General features: G+C 46.8%; 1 protein-coding gene across 2 annotated transcripts in view; it reads left to right on the forward strand.

The window, feature by feature from the left end:
- Nucleotides 1-20271, forward strand: part of ITGB3 (integrin subunit beta 3) — a 49881-nt gene extending 29610 nt beyond the window's left edge. For both annotated transcript variants that reach the window (XM_045080862.1, XM_045080863.1), the window contains 7 exons: nucleotides 250-384; nucleotides 1603-2032; nucleotides 6415-6637; nucleotides 7514-7614; nucleotides 9750-9869; nucleotides 15342-15508; nucleotides 17431-20271. In XM_045080862.1, the coding sequence (XP_044936797.1) occupies nucleotides 250-384; nucleotides 1603-2032; nucleotides 6415-6637; nucleotides 7514-7614; nucleotides 9750-9869; nucleotides 15342-15508; nucleotides 17431-17496 (1242 nt within the window). In that variant the 3' untranslated portion in view covers nucleotides 17497-20271. The remainder of the gene's footprint in view (nucleotides 1-249; nucleotides 385-1602; nucleotides 2033-6414; nucleotides 6638-7513; nucleotides 7615-9749; nucleotides 9870-15341; nucleotides 15509-17430) is intronic.
- Nucleotides 20272-21378: the final 1107 nt, after the last annotated feature.

Consider the following 21378-nt stretch of genomic DNA (forward strand, 5'->3'; position numbering starts at 1 on the left):
GAGGGTGGAACTGATTTAGATTTTACCGAGAGTCACCCAGGTACCAGTGCAGAGAGAGAGAAACAGGTCTTGGGCAGGAAATGTAGTAAGAAACACGCTCCTAGAGATGCTCTCCTCTGGCAGCTTCCAGGCGGGCCTCAGCATCTGGTACTGCCAGGGTGAGTCCGGGGCCCCCAACAGAATTTGTTTGGGATGGAATTCGTTCCTCTCGGCTCATCTCCTTACCTTCTTTTGCTCCTTCCTGCTTAGAAAATCCGCTCTAAAGTAGAGTTGGAAGTGCGTGACCTCCCTGAGGAGTTGTCTCTGTCCTTCAACGCCACCTGTCTCAACAACGAGGTCATCCCAGGCCTCAAGTCTTGTGTCGGACTCAAGATTGGAGACACGGTGAGGTGGGCTGAGGTGGGCTGAGCTGGGCAAGGCCTGTACCCCCCGAGCATCTGTGGGCATCCCTCCCCTTCCTTCCTGGCACCTTCTTCCTGAAGGTCATGAGAGGTTAGATATTGTGGAATGGCCAGCCTTTTCCTTTGAGGCTCCTCTTGTCTAAACTTCTCTGTTAGGTAACCTTCGCCATCAGGATTTTTAAAAAATGTGCATTTACATGATCTCTGTTTACATATGCATAGTTGTTTGCAAATGAAAATATTTCTTGCATTCAGCCCCAACCAGTCTCCAACCTCCCCGAAGGTAATGTCTTTCTTCCCTCTACAATGTGAGATGGCAGAGTCATCTATTAAGTATTGACTGTGCACTGACTTCATGCCAGGCATCATTCTAGCTGCTGGAGATTCAACAGCAAACGGAACCAGCAAAAAAGACCAAACACCCGCTCTCATAGGCTTACAGAATGCAAATGTTCTTTCTGCTCCTCCAGTCCCTCTGTGGCCTCTGGGGCTTTCTTTCCCAAGTGGTTGGTTCTCTTCTGCTTCTGCCTAAAGGGGAGGGGCTGGTGAAGAGGGAGGGAAGTGGAAAAGGGGGGTAGCTGTTATATCTAGACCATTTATATCTACAGCATGTATATACCCATCTCTATCCACCTGTCCGTATGTCTGCCTATCTATATTCTAGAACAGGTGCACATACCCTATGCATGAAATATTGGCCAGAAAGGTATATGACAGAACAAGTGATGAAATGTTCTATGGAAATTAAACCTGTGGTTGGTCACTGTGTGGTATTGTGTGGTGCAAAATATGCTTTGTGTGTCTTGCTACAAAGACATATGACATTGTGTACTCAGTTCAGCTGGCTTAGTTGGCCAGAGCAGAAGGTTTATAAGATCACACGTTCTGTTCTGCACGAGCTGGCTTATTTCATATGTGGAATTAAAAAACCCCAGCATAGCCCATGCCTATAAATTACGTCTGTGCACCCAGCCAGATATAACTGGACCACTGTCCCCAGGCTCTCCTTTTTGCTTTGCAGACCTGGGTCGTGGGGAGGCTGAAGAACTCCAAGTTGCTGGGGGTCAGCGCCCACCCCCCCCCCCCAAGTTTGGTATTCCCGGGTGGGGCAGGACAGCACAGGGCCCAGCTTCTTTTCCTCTGGGACTGGAGTGTTAACAGGGTCCTCCCGAGTCTGACTGCGGTCCTACTCTCCTCCCAGGTGAGCTTCAGCATTGAGGCCAAGGTGCGTGGCTGTCCCCAGGAGAAGGAGAAGTCCTTCACCATCAAGCCTGTGGGCTTCAAAGACAGCCTCACGGTCCAGGTCACCTTCGACTGTGACTGTGCATGCCAGGCCCACGCCGAGCCTTCCAGCCCCCGCTGCAACAATGGCAACGGGACCTTTGAGTGCGGGGTGTGCCTCTGCGGGCCCGGCTGGCTGGGGTCCCAGTGCGAGTGCTCGGAAGAGGACTACCGGCCCTCCCAGCAGGACGAGTGCAGCCCCCAGGAGGGCCAGCCCGCCTGCAGCCAGCGCGGCGAATGCCTGTGTGGCCAGTGCGTCTGCCACAGCAGTGACTTCGGCAAGATCACGGGCAAGTACTGCGAGTGTGATGACTTCTCCTGCGTCCGCTACAAGGGGGAGATGTGCTCAGGTGAGTAGAACTACCCGCGTTCCCGTCCCCATGCACACTCGCTCATCTGTGGCCTCTGGAGACTTTAGACCCAAGGCCCGGCAGGCAGAGCCGAGTGGATGGTGTGGATGGTGTCCCACTCCCACGGCAGAAAACAGAAGGAGGTTCTCTTTAATCCCTCTCAGCCCCCCAAGTCCTTGCTCCTGGGGTGCACACAGAGGCAGAAGTGAGCTTGGGCTCCGAGGGACTTCCCCCTAGAATGGCACGGGGCAGGGTGGAGAAGCTCGAAGGTGAAGACAGTTTTCTTCTTTTCTCTCATCTGCCCGTCTGCTAATACTTTAAGTCACTGGTTCCTCCTAATCATTTCAAGTTAGGGACCAACCCCTTTTTTAGGTTAAAAAAAAAAAAATCACTGACTGACGGTAATTAGATTTTTAGTAGCTACAGGTTTGGAAAATATATATCAGAATATCTAGTAAATTTAGGAATATTTCTTTTATGTGAATTTGTCTTTTCATTATAAGATTTGGAAAATAGTTTAAAAAAAAAAAAAAGCAAGGCAATGGAGCCCATTTAAGGAGCCCATACACTTGGAACAGTGGCAGGAAAATTGTAAGCTCTGTTGGTCTGTTGGCACTATTTTGTTATCACTCTTGGCACTTTGTCCCAGATTTGTGCTGTCAAATATAGTAGCCACATGTGGCTATTTAAATTTAAATTTAAATTCACTAAGTGGAATTATAATGTAAGCAAAAGTTAAATAAATTTAAATTAAGAGAAAAAATGAAAATGTTGGGTCCTCTTTTGCTCAGGAACCATGTGCAGCTAGTGGCCGGCATGCTGGACAGGACATAAATGGGCAAAAGCACCTGCCATTGAGAGGTCCAGCCTGCTGGTGGAGAATTATGATGCTGAGTCCTCTTCCCTGAAGGATTCTGAGGTTTTGTCCTTCTCATGACAAAAATTCAGTAAAATTTGGAGCCCCATTGGAAATCTCAAGCTGTTTTTTCCTTGCCCCAAAGACCACTCCAAGGATGCTTTCCCAGCTAGAAGAAATCCAGCTAATATGATTAAGTCTTTATCTGCAGACATGCTGACTCTTAGCAGCAGACAAGCAGACAGGCAGCTCTGAGTAGCGATAGATTTTTGCTGGGCTCTGATGGCTGAGGCTTGATCCCTCTTGTGACAGAAAGATGGGAGACATTTGCAAACTGGTTGGGATTGGTTTTTGGGTGTATGGTGTGGCCTATCCACAGAGATTGTAATTGGCTTCTATGGTGATCTAAGCTATGACTCAGATCGGCTTCCTTTGCATTGGGGCTTAACGAGCTGAGCTCATCCACTCAAATATTCACTCTAACATCAGTCTTTTATTTTTTTTTATTTTTATTTTTATTTTTTTAAAGATTTTATTTATTTATTTGACAGAGAGAAATCACAGGTAGATGGAGAGGCAGGCAGAGAGAGAGAGAGAGGGGGAAGCAGGCTCCCTGCCGAGCAGAGAGCCCGATGCGGGACTCGATCCCAGGACCCTGAGATCATGACCTGAGCCGAAGGCAGCGGCTTAACCCACTGAGCCACCCAGGCGCCCCTAACATCAGTCTTTTAAAAGTTTGATCAGAAAGGTAAACCTGTGTCATTCTAAAGCATGCCCATGTAACAGAAAAATGGCTTATTTTTTTTTAATCTGCAACATTCTTTCCTTTGCTCATGCCAACAAAATCTGAGAGAGAGATTGGAGAAATGAATCAAGGAGATTAGGGGAGAGAGAGAGAGATCAGGTATACACAGACACACACACACCAACAGCAGTTTGAATTGGGGATGAGGCAGGAATTTCGGCTCATTTAAATGTTTAATAGTACTTCCATCGTATTCAGAGTGCCAAGGGGAATGGGCAAGTTTGATGTGGGAGACTACAGACCGCCCCTTGGGGGGTACCAGGGACAGAAGGAGGTCTATACCTCCTCCGTGCCACCTCCTCATGGATTCTGGTCTTTTGTGACACCACGTGGGAGGGATCCCGTCCAGAGTGCATTTCCGTCGGCTGCTGGCCACCCTGAAGCCATAAAACAAAGCTGCCCGGGTCAGCAGCCTGCTTCCTGCCTCCTACCGGTGCAAGAACAACTTGTCCCGGGTGTGCTCCAGCCTAGTTCATGGGGAAACCCCAGTCAGCTACTGTAGTCTCCAAAATGACTCCCTCCCTGGCTTTCAGCCAGAGTGTTGTGTGCCCACTGGTTTTGGGTCTAGACCCCGTGGTGCCACTGTTACACTCTCCAGTGACAGATACTCAGGGACACACACTTACTGAACACCTGTTCTGTGCCAGGCACTGAGTCCAAATGGGTGAACAGGGGTTGTGCATGATTCCTGACCTCTCAGCTTATACACTGGTTCACCATTGTCTCTCCCCAGAGCTGCTGGCCTGTGGTCTGTTCTTTGCTGTAGGGATGGCGTGCCGCGACTTAGCTTTTTCCCCAGTCTCTGACCTCCCCTCTCCCCACTTCCCACCGGGCTATGACCTTTATGGTTACATGTTATGAACACCCTGCCTCAGACAATAGGGAGTGCATCCTTGTCCTCAAGGGACCCTCCACCTGCCACGTCCACGAGCATGGATTGATGGGGCGCCCTTGAGCCGGGCTCTGTGCTGTAGTGTTGTGGGATCGAGAGGCACGGATAAGACAGTTTTGCCCTGAATTAACTTACCTACGGACAACTCACAGCATGAGGCAGAACCTGCCAGAAGTGAGGTGTCCTGGGGGAATAGTTAGTTATAGGAGTCCACTGCAGAGAGACTCACTGTAGGCAGTGGAAGCCTGGGTGGCTTCATGGAGGAAGGAGAATGTCAAACAAAGTGCTGGCTCATAAAGCAGGGGAGTGGAGCTAGGCATCTGCCCAGAAGGTTCAGCTGTTTAGGGAAAGTGGGTGTGTTCCCCAGGACCTGAAATGCCTGCGCCTCCCTGTCCCCTCCCCTGCTGCTTTCTTTCCTATTTCCCTCCTCTTTCTAATACTTTCTCTTCACTCCTCACCCCCCTCTTCTGACTTCTCTGTGAACCCAGGCTCAGCCACCCTTTCGCTGGCGGGGTGCCCGTCCTGTGACATTACCACACTGTGGCTTCCTTCTAAGGGCTGACCCTGCCAGAGCTTGGGATCGGCCTGCTGGCTCTAGCCTGCAGCTTGATGCCCAGCCTCATGCCCCTCTGGCCTGGCAGTCCGTCTCTCAAAGATCACTTTGTTTGGCCGCACAAAGGAAACACTATGGAGTTTCTGAGGCAGCCGAGGCCTCTGAGTGCTGCCAGTCCCCTGTAGTGTCGGCCTTTCCCTGTCCAGGAGCTGTCACTGAAAGCTGGGTGTAGTGGACAGTGTGGGGGCCCCCCGCTTGCCCGGCTGTCACTGGGGGGGCAGAAGGCACCAGCGAGCAGGCTATTTGAGCCTGCCTAGGCACCTCCCTCTCCTCTACCGCCTTGGGGCTCTTTTGCTCCTATCAGTGGGCTGGTTTTCAGACCAAGGGAGGTTACTTCCCCCTTGCTCCCTGCCTTTCCTCTGATTAACAATCAGATTTTTATTATTCATCCCCTTCTTCCTGATTCAGAATCCTTGAGAATGAGTCATCTTTTCTTCCGAGTTTGGGCGCCAAGTTTTCAAGCCTTGTTAAGTGATTAGGGGGGTGTAGCTCTGAGAGGTAACATCTGCATTTAGCCAACCTAACCCCCACCCCACGCCCCTCGCTCCCATTCCCCACTCCTGCAGCACTGTGAGCGCATCTTTTCCACACTACGATAACACAGCACAAACAAGGCACACGCTGGTGAACGTTACGTCTGTTTCCCAGGAATTTAACTGGGACATAAGCTCTAGGGGTCTTAGGGACCTTGCCTGTCCTGTTCACTGACAAACCTCCAGTGCCCAGCCGGAGCTCAAGAAATATTTGTTGAGTAAATAAAACATTAACTGCCTGCCTCCTCTGTTTTAGATGTCATGCTAATCTCTCCTGATGGACAAATTGATATGTCCTGTCCTATCGTGGAGCTCACAGTCTAGAAAGAAAAACGGATAGGCAAGCAAATGGGCTCATCATAAGGGTTAAAATAAAGGTCCATGTAAGTGCCAGGAGAGCACAGGGCAGGCAGTTGATTCGGCCTGGGGAGGATCAAAGGAAAACCTAGAAGGCCCTGAGTCCTCCTCAACACCCATCACGGGCACGTATGTGATGAGCAGCTAATGGATTACTGAGCACTAATGATCTGCTCTATGTTGGCTAGCTGAACATAAAAATGAAAATAAAAATAAAAATGAAAAAATAAAAAGGAAGGCGGTGAAATCGTAGCAGGAGGAGGGGGGATGGTGGGGATCCTCACCTACTGTCCCCCTGCCCCCGCCCCCCCATTGTGTGCTTCCAGGCCACGGCCAGTGCAGCTGTGGGGACTGCCTGTGTGACTCGGACTGGACCGGCTACTACTGCAACTGCACCACGCGCACAGACACCTGCATGTCCAGCAACGGGCTGCTGTGCAGCGGCCGGGGCAAGTGTGAGTGCGGCAGCTGCGTGTGCATCCAGCCGGGCTCCTACGGGGACACCTGCGAGAAGTGCCCCACCTGCCCTGACGCCTGCACCTTTAAGAAGTGAGTGGGCCCAGAAGTGAGTTGGAGAGAGCTGGGGGCTGGAAGGAGCAGGAGGGTCCCCCAGGCTAGAATCCACCCCCACCAGCCAACTCCAGGGTCTGTCTCTTACTCACTAAACCTTTAGAAGAGGAATCTGCTGCAGCTAAGAGGCTTGCTTTCCTCTTTCCACTGGAAAGTTTGGGCAATGTTGGAGGGACAGCCAACTGGGCAGGGGTCAAAGAAATACCCTCAGGAACTCCAGGCAGAGAAACCTGCTCTCTGGGGTGGCATCCTGAAACCCTGAGTTGGGAGGAAGTCTAAACCAGGGAGTTTCCAGGGAATGTCCCAGTGCTGATATTCTGACGCTGTGGGAGATGTGGGACTGCAGTTATGAAGGACAAACATGGGAGAAGGTCACGGGTACGCACATCACTCATCTGGAGGTCGGGGGTGCTCCTGCCATTTCTCTTGCTGGTTTAAGCAGGCCTGGACTCTGTACCCTGTGCTTAGAAGGGCCCCACACTTGGTTTACTGTTTTGCTGGCCCTGTGTTGTAATTCTTAGTCATTTTTGAACAAGGGACCTAATATTTCCCTTTGCGCTGGGCTCCCAGATTACATGAGCTATTCTGTTTTTAAGGCTCCCCAAACTGGATAGGCTTCACTTCCTATCGTACTCTCAGATGGACCATGAAGGAGTTTAATGAGGGTGCTGGGGCCCTCTGCCTGCCAGGCCTCCTACCCCGAACTCCAGACTTGATCCTCTGGGCCCCCGGGATTGTAGTCCAGGTGTTTGTTTTCTGAGGTGGAGCAGCTTTCTAGTGTATGGAGGTCTGAGTCAGACTGAAACCTTACAGTTTGTTCCTCCCTTGTCTTAATCTCTGTGTCCTCTCTTTTAGGGAGTGTGTGGAGTGTAAGAAGTTTGACCGAGGAGCCCTCCATGAGGACAACACCTGCAGCCGGTACTGTCGTGATGAGATCGAGTCTGTGAAGGAGCTTAGTAAGTTCAGCATGTCTCAGAGTTGTACACACACACACACACACATATGCACACACGTGCCCGCGCGCACACACACACACAGCTTCTAAAATTGTGAGTGAATCCCCAAATCTGTCCAACTCTCATCAGTAACACGGGAGAGTAACTCCCGCCTCAAAGGCATGTTGTGTGGGTCTGATGCATGCTAGGCACTCCCTAAAAACTGTCTTCCCTGAGTTCTCCTCCACTCTACTAGTTGGTTCCACAGTCCCTCCCCGATCTGCTTTCCAGCACCCACAGACTCAGTAAGATCCTACAAGTAACCTTGAAAGTATGCCTGATTTCAGGCAGCCCTAACTCTGCTTTGCATCTCATTTTACAGATGAAGAAACTGAGGCCAGAGTGACAGGGATCATTTTAGGAAGCTTATAAGCATTTATAGAGTTTACTTAACTAAGAGTGTTAAACAGTAGCCAACCATACCACTTTGCTGTTTTGGAGAGAAAACCTTCACCTTTATAGATTTTAGCTAAACTCACTATGCTAGAGCCCTTCCTGGAATAAGGCAGATAAAAAATTCAGTGGGGAGCAAAACTTTTGCTTGCAGTTATTCTGGTTTTTACTTTACCTTGACTTAAAAGGCGATCATCTTTGCTGCTGTCAGCACGTCTGATATGATTATCTGGATCAGGGAGATGGTAATCTCTTGAGATAGCCATCTCTCACGAAGGCAGGAAACATGTTTTTTAGTGAGAGCCCCAGTAAGATACAACCAGTCACTCAACTTCTGGCTGGGGGTGTTATAGAAAAGGGTCAGATCTCTGGACCCTATGGCTAATATCAGAGGTGGGGCTGGGAGTGAGGGTAGTAATTTGGGGATTGAGTTTGAAGAGTCGGCTTTTCCTCTGGAGGAGATTGGATGTATGCTATGATTAACTTGGGAGTTGGGGAGACTGCTGAGAGAGATGTGAAGGCTTTTTATTACCTAGACCAGATGGATATCACAGGGTAGCTGATAAGTATTTCTCTTGCCCCTTCCCTCCATGCCATGATAATCATAACAATGAAGGCTTGTTTATGTGGAATTGTATAACTTAGAAAAGTTAATGAAAGTGTCCTTCCGTACCCATCATCTTATCCTTTTCTCTACAACCCAGTAAAGAACAACTGTAGGACTGTTGCTATCCTCCTTTGGCAGATGAGGAAATGGAATCTCAGGAAAGTTACATAACCTGCCTGAACAAGTTAAGCTTAGAACTAAATCTGGAAATCCTCATCCTTTCCATTGTACTCTTATACCACTGGTTTTGGGAAGGCTTGTTGAGTTCCAGGCTATAGGATGTGCTCTGAGACTCAAGTTCTAGTTCTGCTCCACCATACATTTATGGCGTGACTTTGGGACATTTGCTTAACCTCATCACGTGTCAGTTTTACCTGTCTGGCTTCATCACTGGAGGATATAGTGGAGCTGATGGAGGGATACCTATAGTTTCCCTGTCAGAATAAGAGGGTTCAGAATCAGAAGGGATGAAACCTACAAATTGTGAAGGGAATCAGAGAAGAGGGGATGGCTCTGGAGAGGAACACTAGATCAGAAGTAGAAGTGGAAGAAATATAAGGGCTGAGTCAATTAATTGTTAAGAATCCTTGGGCAAGCAGAGAAGGGAAAGGGAGGGACAGGAACACCCACTGTGTGTTCAGTACTGTTCACTTTATGCCACTGGGTTCTCTACCAGCCTTGGCAAGATGGGGTATCATTTTCCTTTTATAGATGAGGGAAGAGAGAGCCAAGGAGTTCAAGTAATTTCCCCAACATTATACAGTTAGCAGGTGGGAGAGCAAGGCTTTGAATCAGACCACGGAATATGTTATGTCATGTCTGTTCCAGAATAATGAATAAGAACCAAAAAGAGGTCATGAGGGACAAAATACAGAAGTGAGGAACAAAAATACAGAAGTGAGGAACAAAATATAGAAGTGAGGGTCATCTAGAGGTAACTGCCAGGCCATCTCAAATCTAGACATCCTGCCTAATGTAAGGCATAGGGTTTCCTATTGCATACTTTCTCAGAAATCCCATAACTGCAGCTTGGGGATGGCCCCGTCTTCCACAAATTGAGTCATTTTTCATTCTCCCATCTTTTTCTCTTTCTCAGAGGATACTGGCAAGGATGCAGTGAATTGTACATACAAGAATGAGGATGACTGTGTCGTCAGATTCCAGTACTACGAAGACTCAAGTGGAAAATCCATTCTCTATGTGGTAGAAGAGCCAGGTGAGTGAACCCTCAGGGCCATGGTAGGCAATAATTTCTACCCATCACTCTTCTTACACAGAACAACCAGGGTTAAGACTGACCTTACAAGTGGTAAGTTAGGGCCTGTCGTTGGGCTATGGGTGATATTTAAATACATATATTAGTGAGAAAGCAACTTTGCTAATTGAGGAGATAGAAAAGTAAAAATGTGGGTAAGGACAGGAAGAAGGTAGGGGGTGCCTGGGTAGCTCAGTTGGCTAAACATTGGACTTAATTTTGGCTCAGGTCACGACCTCAGGGTCATGGGATTGAGCCCGCACTGGGTTCTATGCTCAGCGGGGAGTCTGTTTGAGATTCTGTCTCTCCCTCATCCTCTGCCCTTCCACCCACTCGTGCTCTCTCTCTCTCTAAAATAAATAAATAAAACCTTTTGGAAAAAAGAGGTAGATATGGACCCCATGAAGGGACAAAATATATCATGGCAGTTTTCAAGGTGACAATGTTAAGAAGTAAGGAATTTATTTTTTTTCTTTATTTACTTGACACAGAGAGAGATCACAAGTAGGTAGAGAGACAGGCAGAGAGAGAGGGGGAAGCAGGGCTCCCTGCTGAGCAGAGAGCCTGATGCGGGGCTCCATCCCAGAACCCTGAGATCATGACCTGAGCCGAAGGCAGAGGCTTAACCCACTGAGCCACCCAGCGCCCCAGAAGTATGGAATTTAAAGTCTAGGACTGTTCAGCACCTGCTCTACTAAAAGCTCGGTGGCTGCCCAGGGCAAGCAGCTTGGTGCTTCAAGGGAAGGCCTGATATTTAAGGTATTGACCGTGAGACATGGTGCTATATTTGAGGCAACAACCCAAGGTGTCCTGAACACTGAAGAGCTAGTGCTTCCTCTCAAGGCCCTCTGGAAGCAGGAGGAACTCATCTGTCATACGCACAGACCAACCACAGGCTTGTCCCCATCCAGTCACGGTAGATTTGTTGCTTCCCTTCACCTCCTCTGTCTCCTTCCTTTCGCTTAACAGACTAAGCTGTGAATCATTAGAAAATATTTTCGAGTACTTATTATATATCAGCCAGTGGACTACTTATTATATATCAGCCAGTGGACTTGGGGCTGCGCATATCACAATAGGAAGATGTGGCACTCACAGGCTGGGGAAGAGGGACACGTAAATCGATACAGACCCTGTTGAGGGACAAGGGCTATGGTATGGCAGAGGGTAGACAGGAACTTATGGGAGTGAAGGAACAATGTCTGAAGGCAGAGACTAAATCAGTCAGTTGTTTGACATTCTTAACAGCTGGTGCAATTTCTTCAGATCTTCCTTCAGACCAGGGTGCAGCAAACTCTTTCTGCAAAGGGCCAGATGTTAAATATCTCAGGCTTTGCGGACCATGGGGTCTCTGCCATGACTACTCTGCCATTGTAACAGCAAAGGAGCATATATTTAATGCACAAGCCCAAGCATATTTACAAAAACAGATGGCAAGCCACATTTTGTTCCCAGACCATAGTTTGCTGGTCCCTGCTTTAGAAAAGTGGGTCTCAAACTTTTGTATGTTCCCCCTTGTTAAAAAAAACAAAAACAAAAACAAAAAAACCCCAAGTCCTGAGCCCTGTCCTACTTCCATGAGCCTCTGTGTTCCTGATTAGTGTTCCCAGCAATTGTGATACACCCCAGTATTTGAGTGCCTCTGTTTTGGACACATCACTTCTCCTAATGAGCCTTTAGACCTCCTGCAGCACCTGTGTTGCTGCTTCGGTTGGGTGTTCCTCTTCCATTCTCAGAGCAACTGTGCTTCCCTTAGAAGGGCCTTCATCACAGCATTAAATTGCTTTCTTTCATCCCCCATCTCCCTCTGTAGATCACAAGCTACATGAGCACAGGGACTGTCTGTCTCATCTATTGTTATATCCATACTAGGCTCAGTCATCTACAGAAACTGCAGATGATAGCAAGTATCAAGTATCAAGATGATATCAAGTATCGAGATAGTTGATAAGTGTGTGTGTGTGTGTGTTTTTTTTAAAGATTTTATTTATTTATTTATTTGACAGAGAGAAATCACAAGTAGACGGAGAGGCAGGCAGAGAGAGAGAGAGGGAAGCAGGCTTCCTGCTGAGCAGAGAGCCCAGTGCGGGACTCAATCCCAGGACCCTGAGATCATGACCTGAGCCGAAGGCAGCGGCTTAACCCACTGAGCCACCCAGGTGCCCTGATAAGTGGTTTTTGAATAAATTCATAGGACTGAATATGCCCAGGAGACAGGCAGGCTTATATCCATCTTGATACCTGCTAGGAGTATTTTGGCGTCTCGGAGAAGCAAGGGGCTGAAAGTGGAAAGAAGCTCTGCTACATCTGTATAAGCCAGCGTGTTGCTGGTCCCATGGGTAGAGGAAAGCATGGTGCCCCCAACCTGTGATACTGTTCACCAGCCTTTCCCAGGGCTCTCACTTTTAGAAGGGAGAAGGAAGGTAAAGAAAGGGTCTGGCCTTCGTTTTGTTTACTGACTCAAGGGAAAGCTGACATGGGAAGGGGAAAGGGAAGAGTATGGGTGTATATCTGGGGGAGTGGATGTGGGTTATTTGGCCATGCCCCCCCCCACACTTTCCCATCCACTTGTGTTAACACTTTTCATGGATTTTTCTATACCCACCCTATCTGCACCTTTTTCCTTCCTCATTTCAGAAGGGTGGTGTGTTCTTGCTTTGGGGTTTAACATTACTTTCCTACAACAGTCTTTGCTGATGCTTCTGCTGTATCACTTACCAAAATCTTTTGGCTTGGTGTTCTTAGACCAGAACCCATTACCTGGAGTTGTGGGGAACAAAGATGGTGATAACCTGAGCTGGTACAAATAACCCCTGAGACCCCTTCAGAAATGGGATCCCAGACCTACATTTCCTATCTTGTTGCCCCTGAATTCCAAGTTATGCCTCTCCTCTCCCCTCCCTGCTCTGATGATTTTCAGGGGCTCTGCCTTCAAGCAGAATGTAGCACTTGAGGTCCTGGAGTACAGAAGGAGATTATTCTCATTCTCTTCCCTAACTCATGCCCTTGGAGATGCTCTCCCTGAAGGGCTGGGCCACTTCAGGGCAGTAGAGACAGCACTGCCAAAGGGCTTGGCATTGGCTGGGTGGGGTTCAGCCTGCATGGAGTGGGATCCCCTGAGCTGAGTCCTCATCACTCCCAGATAGGGTTTCCTGGCAAATACAGTATATCCCATGCAATATGTAGTGCATACTCAGGCTGAGAAGCTATTCATTGTTTATCTGAAATTCACATTTAATTGGACTTCCTATACTTCTGTGAAATCTGTTAGTCTTGCCCAGTCTTTCTTGACCTCAGGTCCCCACATGGTTCCTCATCGCTGTGGCTAAGGGAGCTGTCTAGAGATCATTTGATCTTGGCTTCTGTGGCTAGGAAACTTACCATCCACTCCTTTCAGGATAAATGCTTAACAGATGTTTTTCCCTGAAGATCTCTCTCTCTCTCCCTCTCTCTCTTTTTAAAAAATATTTTATTTATTTATTTGATGGACAGAGATCACAAGTAGGCAGAGAGGCAGGCCGGGGGTGGGGGGGAGGGTTGGTGGTGGCAGGAAGTATGCTCCCCGCTGAGCAAGAGCCTGATGCAGGGCTCAATTCCAGGGCTCTGAGATCATGACCTGAGCTGAAGGCAGAGGCTTAACCCACTGAGCCACCCAGGCGCCCCTCCCTGAAGGTCTCTTCACATTCTACCTGTCCTGCCCGTACTGATATGCAGAATTGAAGAGATATTACTTGGAGCTTTGAGGGTCAGCCCTGTCTTCCAGAGAATTCACAATTGTTTTTCCCAGAAGAACTGGGACCCTTCATTCCTGGGAATTCAGACACTGGGACCTCAGAGCCACTCTCCAGATGTTCCTTTAATTATAGACAGGTTATAATTTGGTGGCTTGGAAAATAGCCAGCTTGGGTTTGTGTTGGTGGTTGTTTTTGGGTCGTGTGTGGTGAGCACAGTGTATATGTTTAGAGAAGAAGGTGGGAGACAGTGTGGAAAGTGGGTGTGACATCCTCTCCAGACCCATTAATACGCATATATCCAAACACCTAATTACATAACACCTGAGAAGTCACTGGAGTGAGGTCACCCATCAGACACCTGTGGTTTATGGGAAACAGAGCTCTGTGGGGCATATTCAACTTGGCCCTCAGAAGGGTGACGCACCTCTGGCCTTGTTGGTTGTTGACTGGGTTTGAACAGGAAGTCAGCTCTCAATAGGGTTAGGATTTTAGATGATGAAATAATTTGGGAAGGAGCCCAAAATATTCTCTTGGTTGGCAGGCTTCCTGGTCTTTAAGTGTTCTAACAAGGTCATTAGGTTCCCAGCCCTCAGGGATGTATGTATCTGAATCAGGGTAACACAGATGTCTACAGGAGCTAGGTAAATAACTTAGTGAAAACAATCAGATATAACAAGAAGGCCAGTAATAACGGTAGCTGGTATTTATTGAGCACGAGTCTGTGCCAGGAAGTCTTCTGAGTTCTTGAAATATATTTAACTTAATTATTCTTCATAAGTTTTAGAGTTCAGTGCTATTACTTTCTCCATTTTAAACATGGAGAAATAGGAAACAGACACCCAGAAAGGTTAAATAATTTATCAAAGGTCACATAGCAAAGTAAGTGGTAAGCCAGGATTCGAACCCAGGCAGTCTAGCTCCAGAGTGCAAGGTAGCATGGCCTCAATGACAAGTTACATGTTGCTTCTCTTTAGTGGAGAAAAGAGGGTGGTGAGAATTCTGGCAAACTATAAAATGTGTCCCATCTACAGGGGACAGCTTCTCCTCACATCTCACCAGGGATACCCTGTGGGTTCAGAGTTTTCAGACCTTTTTATTAGTGATTTTACTTATTTTTATGACAGAGAGACATAGCAAGAGAGGGAACACAAACACAGGGAGAAGAAGTGGGAGAAACAGGCTTCCAGCTGAGCAGGGAGCCAGATACAGGCTCGATCCCAGGACCCTGGGATCACGAACTGAGCTGAAGGCAGACATCTAACAACTGAGCCACTCAGGGGCCCTGAGTTTTTTTTTTTTTTTTTTTTTTTAAAGAGAAGAAGAATTTGAAATTTCAGGGGAAGAATCTCCTGATTATTCAATGTTGACTAATAAAAATCAAAAAAATTTTTTATTAAGTTTTTATTTTAATGCCTGTGTAGTGAACATAAAATCAGATTTTTAATAAACACTTAGGTCAAATTCTGCCATGGGTGACCTGCTTATGACCTCTAATTTAAACCACTCGGGACAGATTATTGCTGTCTTAAAGGTCAGCACCTCTTCCTTTAAAAAAATTAGTTGATGTGTTTTGTAAGTCTTGTTTCCTTTAGAGAACTTTCTAGTAATTTCTTACTTGGTCAAGAAGATCTATTCCTAGCCAGTTCAAGTGATTCCTGCTATATTTATAACCTCTTTACTCTGTGCTCTCTCCTGACAGAGTGTCCCAAGGGTCCTGACATCCTGGTCGTCCTGCTTTCAGTGATGGGGGCCATTTTGCTCATCGGCCTTGCTACTCTGCTCATATGGAAGCTTCTCATCACCATCCATGACCGGAAGGAGTTTGCTAAATTTGAGGAAGAGCGAGCCAGAGCAAAATGGGACACAGTAAGAGCCTGGGCTGGGCGTGTTCTCAAGTCATGGGTTTGAGAGGCTCGGGTGGAAGCTGTAGGTGCATAAGGGGGCCAGGTTCAGCTAGCCTGTGATTTCCCAGTTAGCCTCTGTTCTGCAAATTGGGAGATGGTCCCATTATCCTTATTCTTCCTGGAAACCACCAATTCTCTCCCTACCCATGCGTGACAACGGGCCCCATTAATGAGTACTGGCTGAACCCAGGTAGGGCCCAGCTCTGCTGTGGTCACTGATGGAATGAAAAGAAGACTCCTTCTCCAATTGAGGGGGATAGGACAAATTTGAGAATCCTACACTGAGAACATGTAATGCATTATTTACTGATGAAGTCCAAAGCATGAAACACAAACAGTGAAAAAAAAAAAAAAAGAAACAGCTAACTTTTGCTGAGGATTCACCATATGCCAGGAACTATTCTAAATGACTTTTAGGTGTTAACTTCTTCCATACCTACAACAGCCCCAGATAGGAGGCAGCATTGTTATTCCCATTTTATAGGTAAGGAAACTAAGCACAGGAAGCTTAAGCGGCTTGCCCAATTGGGGGAGGGAATTAAGTTATGATGGGAATTACTTTTTGGACCAACCTCTTCAAAAATATCCTTGGGGCATCTGGGTGGCTTAGTCAGTTAGGCACCTGCCTTTGGCTCAGGTCACGATCCCAGGGTCCTGGGGTCGAGTCCCTCGCCTGACTCCCTGCTCAGGAGTCAGGGACTCCTGTTCCCTCTCCCTCTGCTACTCCCTCTACTTGTGCATGCTCTCTCTCTCTCTGTAAACAAAAAAAAAAACAAAAAAAAAAAAAAATCTTAAAAAAATTTCCTCCCTGCAGTTTATCCTGATAGAATTAAACGATACAAGCATCTACTGAAAACGTTCTGTTTGCCTAATTTTACTGTGTTCTTCTTTGGCTCATCTTTCACATTTTAACTTTTTTCTGGACCTCTCAAATGGCTGTTTGACTCCATGTATGTCCAGGGGGAAGCTGAAAGCTTGGTCTCATTTGCTGGTGACTTCAGGCCTTTGTACCCAAGGGTCCTAAGAAACTTCTGATGTTTCTGGTAGTATAGTACAGAAATCTGGAAGCTCTGAGGCATGTGAGAATGTGTTGTAGTTCTTGAAATGACTCAGAAAGACCACGAGATCTAATGGGATTTGTCACTTTTTGTTAGAAAAAATTTTGCTGGGGGAGGTGTTTGAGTGGCTCAGTAGGTTAGGCCTGTGACTCTTGGTTTGGCTGGAGTCATGATCTCAGGGTTGTGGGATCGAGCCCTATACTGGGCTCTGTGCTCAACACAGTGTCTGCTTGAGATGCTCTCCCTCTGCCCCCCAACCCAAATAAGTGAATAAATATTTAAAAAAAAAAAAAAAGAAGAAGAAAAGACCTTGGGAAATCCAGAGAGGGTTTATTTTTTCCTGCTAACATGACAATTTGTGGGTAGGGCTTGGAGGGAGGAGATGAGAACAAATTAAAATTATTTTGAGCCAAAGCTGGCCTCTCAGTTTAAGCTACCACCTGTTACCTTTCCCATCTCTGCTCACGTCCCCCAGCACAGTCACAAGGAAGGAAAAGTAGGGAGAAGGGCAAAAGAGAGAGTTCAGGAGAGAGGCAAGAAATGATACTGACAAGAAGTGATCCTGAAATGTTTGCTGATCCCCAAAAATTAATGGGCAAGATTCAGCCCCTTAGAAATAGCAGGAGGATGACGTTCTACCTTCTCTCTACTCTTATTTCCTCTCCACTCCCATCTTAAGAGTGAATATGGGGTACAAGGAACATTCAGTGGTTTGTTTATGGTATATTCCAGCGAAGGGTGTCTTGGGTAGACTTTCCAGACAAAACGTAATTCTTGTGGGTAGGGGAGAGCTGAGGAATTCACTGCTGCTCTGTTCTCTCCGCAGGCCAACAACCCACTGTACAAAGAGGCCACATCCACCTTCACCAACATCACCTACCGGGGCACTTAATGACAAGGAGTCATCCTCAGATCACTATCAGGCTGTCCCAGAACTGTGGACATCTCTGCCGTCATGTTTACAGGGAACAATATCTTTGGGGCGGGATGGAGGACTGGGTGTGGGGTGGGTCAGAAGAACGTCAGTCAGTGGAGGCGTGGGACTCTGTGCATGTGTTACGTGTGAGTGTGCTGCGTGTGGGGGAGTGTGTAATTTAAAACTTGTGGTGTGTCCCAGATAAGCGGAGCGCCTCAGCCTTCATCCACAGAATGCCTCCTTCAGGGATTCTTCCTGCTTAACCTGAGGGTGACTGACACAGCTGAGCAGGTGTTCTACATGACCTCAGTGAGAAGCCAGCTTTCCTCTTCAGGCCATTTTTTCCTGAGGAGGAGGGCAGAGCTGAGCCTCTCATTCCAGAGGAAGGGGTCTTGACTCCACTCTGAGTTCATGGTTCCTGGGCCTGACGCTCAGCAGCTCTGACAGCAACTGCTTGGCTCGGAAGCCTTGTTGTGTCATCCGGACCTTTATCTCCTTTCCCTTCCCTCAGGCTGAAGGAGAAATTGAGCGCAAGCTGAACCCTCAGAGTTGCCTGTGCCTTTTGCCATCACCTCAATCCAGTATGGTTCTCTCATGAGGGGAGTTCTTGCCAGCAGTTCTATGGGGAGTGAGGATGGTAGGGCCACTCAGGGGTCATGCATGGCCTGGATGAATGTGCCAGGGTCCCCCAGTTCATCATCATCACCCTTCAGATGGGTCTCATAGGCAGCTCCGCCCTGGAAGTTCCTTTAGAAGAAGTGTATCACCCTTAGAACAGCATCACTTCTCTACCTTCGACTTCCACACTCTCACTGCTATAGACATTTGTTACTTACTGGGGATTTCTTTCATGATCAAACACTTTTCCTTGGGAGGGGGGCAGTGCTGTGATTGGAGCCAGAGGTCTGGCCCCTCCCTTCAGGCCCTCTGTCCCTCCTCGAAGACACCTCTACACAACCGACCTGGTGCTTCTGTGTGCTGCGTCCATCCATGTGGCTGATTGCGTTTATCTACCTCTTGGCTGTCCTTGGGGGAAGGAATTGTTCCCATGGGTCTCTGAGTCTGCTGAGCACAAGTTCCACGTTTGACATGCTGGGCCAGTTGTATCAGCATGTGTGGCCTGTCCTCCTGTGGGCTGGGCAACCTCATTTTAGCTCAGCCTTTAATCTGAGAGGCCACAAGTGCAATTTTGTTTTATTTTTCTCATTGGGTCACCTGAAATCATGATGAGGCTTGCTTAATCTAAAGGAATACGTATAGAACCACACTTGCATTGTATCTGTAATTTTATTTGGTGGTGAGGAAGGAGAGTGTTTAAAAAAAAAAAAAAAACAACCTACACAGACTTGGCCTGGATACAGGCCCTCCCACTTGGCATCATTCATAGGAAGTTGCTGCCCTGTTGATGGTCTGTAAGGGCTCTCTCATCCTGGAAGCTTGTGGGGTTGGGCCCGTGGGCATGCTGGGCCTTCTCTGAGGAGGTGGGATACAGGCTCTTCTTTTTTTCCTCGCCAAAGCTGTTGCTCCACTGGTGTTCACCTTAGTCTAACATTAACAACCACCCTTATGCCCATTCATCAAGAAAAAGGGAAGGCCCTATAGACAGTGGTCTGATGATCAGAAAATCTAAGTCCTAGCCTCAGTGTTGCATCTAAGGAATCTTTAACCTTAATTAAGGCAAGCCTCTTTCTTCTCCCTGGGGCTCAGTTTTCTAGTTGGAAGAATGATAGGCCCAAACCAGCCACTCTAGAAGGTCTCTTTCAGTATTGATATTTGAAGCTGCTGGGACTTCCTGTGGCATTAAGCATACAGCCAAGATTCTGTGAGATGTTGTTATTGTGTGTTGTTTTAGTTGGGAGATCTGAGAGACCTGGCTCTGGCAAGAGCAGATGTCATTCCACAACACCTTTCTTAATGAAAGAGCCTCATTCCAGCCTCTTTTAGAACCCCTTCCCCAACATTTGTTAGCAGTTCCATCTCCTAATGTGGCACTTAAGCTCCACTTAGGTCACTTTGCACACATTTGCATCCACATATGGAGAAGAGGCATCCATAAGAAGTAGTTAATATAAGTCTTCTGTATCCATGGGTTAACACTGAGAATAAGCTTTTGGAATTAGGAATGGGGCAAATGACTGAGCCTTGTCTTACCGGTGAATCACCCTTTACTGAAGGAGATGGTAGTGCAGTAGAGAGTTGGATCCAAGAAGTTTCAAACCTAACTATACCTTTTGGCTACTGAGACAAGTGTCCATTGGAGTAGTAGTTGGTATGAAGAAGTTAGATCAAAGGAGGAAGAACCCATATTTAAAAGGTTATAACAACAACAACAACTGGTGGGTCTCTTGTCTGAGCTCCTGGAACAAGGTTTCTGGGCCTTTGTATCTGGGGAGAACCTGTCCATGAGGTAGCAAAGTGCAGTGAGTTCTGGCCTCATGTGGGGTGAACACCTAAATAGTATTTTGGCATCAGCACAGCTCCAAAAGGTTATTTGTGCTCAGCTCCTCTAGAGATAATTGTTTAATCTCAGGGTTCGTGGACAATAATGGGAAGCTTTGAACATTCCTGACAAGTTGTCACATAAAGAGTCAGTTCTTTACTCTCAGATTTTCTTAGGCCATCCACAACTTCAAGATTCTTCTCTTTCTTAAGCATTCTTGGTTGAAATGACTTAAGTGCCTTCCTGACTTCCCAACCACCCCTTCTGCTTGAGTTGTGCAACAGTGAATTAAATGTGCTTTCCAAAATGAATGGACCTAAGCCTGCCCTGTTCTTCCTGTGTTGTTCTTTCTGTTTTCTTTGGGTTGAAAAGAGTAAGTGTCATCGCCCCCAAAATGATTATTTTAGAACAAGCATGTTTCTAAATGTAACCAAAAGATGATTGCTACAGGAACTGAAGTTCACTCCAGAACCCAGCGTTTTTCTTTAAACTTTAATAACATTTTCAAAGCAAGTAGGTTATCACTATTCTAAGAGTTATAGTTGTTTTGCTTTTTAATTGGGGATTTTTTTGGAACATGTACTTCAGTAGAACAGATTGTCAGTTTAGCCCAGGTTTTGTTTGCAGGAGGCATACATTAGTACAAGAAAAGCTTAATGGCAATTACTTATAGGATCATTTAAATGCCCAAATTTATTTCAGGATTTGGAGTTCAGAGTGTGGTCTAGGACCAGTGGCCTTCTGTATCATGTGGAAGTTGTTAGTAATGAAAATGCACAGGCCACACCCCAGAACCACTAACTCAGAAAATGGGTTATTTTCTGAGTGGGGCTCAGCATTCTATGTCAAAATGGGCTCAGCCCTATGTCAAAATGGGTTATTTTCTGAGTGGGGCTCAGCATTCTTTTTCAGTAAGTCTTCCTGGTGTTCCTATTGCATATTCTAGTTTAAGAACTACTGACATAAAGAGTCACATACCTATCCTTCTGGTTTAATACGTTTGCAGTAAATCAGCTCAGTTACTAAAAATTATGAACATATGAAAATTATGAACATATGAACTATGAACATAGTTTAGCTGGTAGGTTAAGAAAACCTGATATTTACCCACACATAGCTTTGATCCATTTTCCAAGTTAAGTGATCAAAGGCTTCTTAGGTTCACTCTCAGCCACTAATGTCCATGAAAAACTAAAAGAAGTAATAGCTCAAAAATCACAGGGGGAAAACTCCAACTAATAAGATCCTTGGCAGGCATCTAAGAAGACCTTTTGTTCACAGGTGATGGGATCAATATCTTCATTATTTGCATTATCATTCTATAGGATAAGACTTTAGAATTTGTAACTTCACTTTGTTTTTTAAAATGTATTGCGCCTCCACAGTGTGGGATTGAATTACTCTACAGAACACTCCTA

This window comes from Mustela putorius, unplaced genomic scaffold (genome assembly GCF_011764305.1).
Source record: "Mustela putorius furo isolate JIRA1106 unplaced genomic scaffold, ASM1176430v1.1 tig00000487_pilon_pilon_pilon, whole genome shotgun sequence".
Lineage (NCBI taxonomy): Eukaryota > Metazoa > Chordata > Mammalia > Carnivora > Mustelidae > Mustela > Mustela putorius.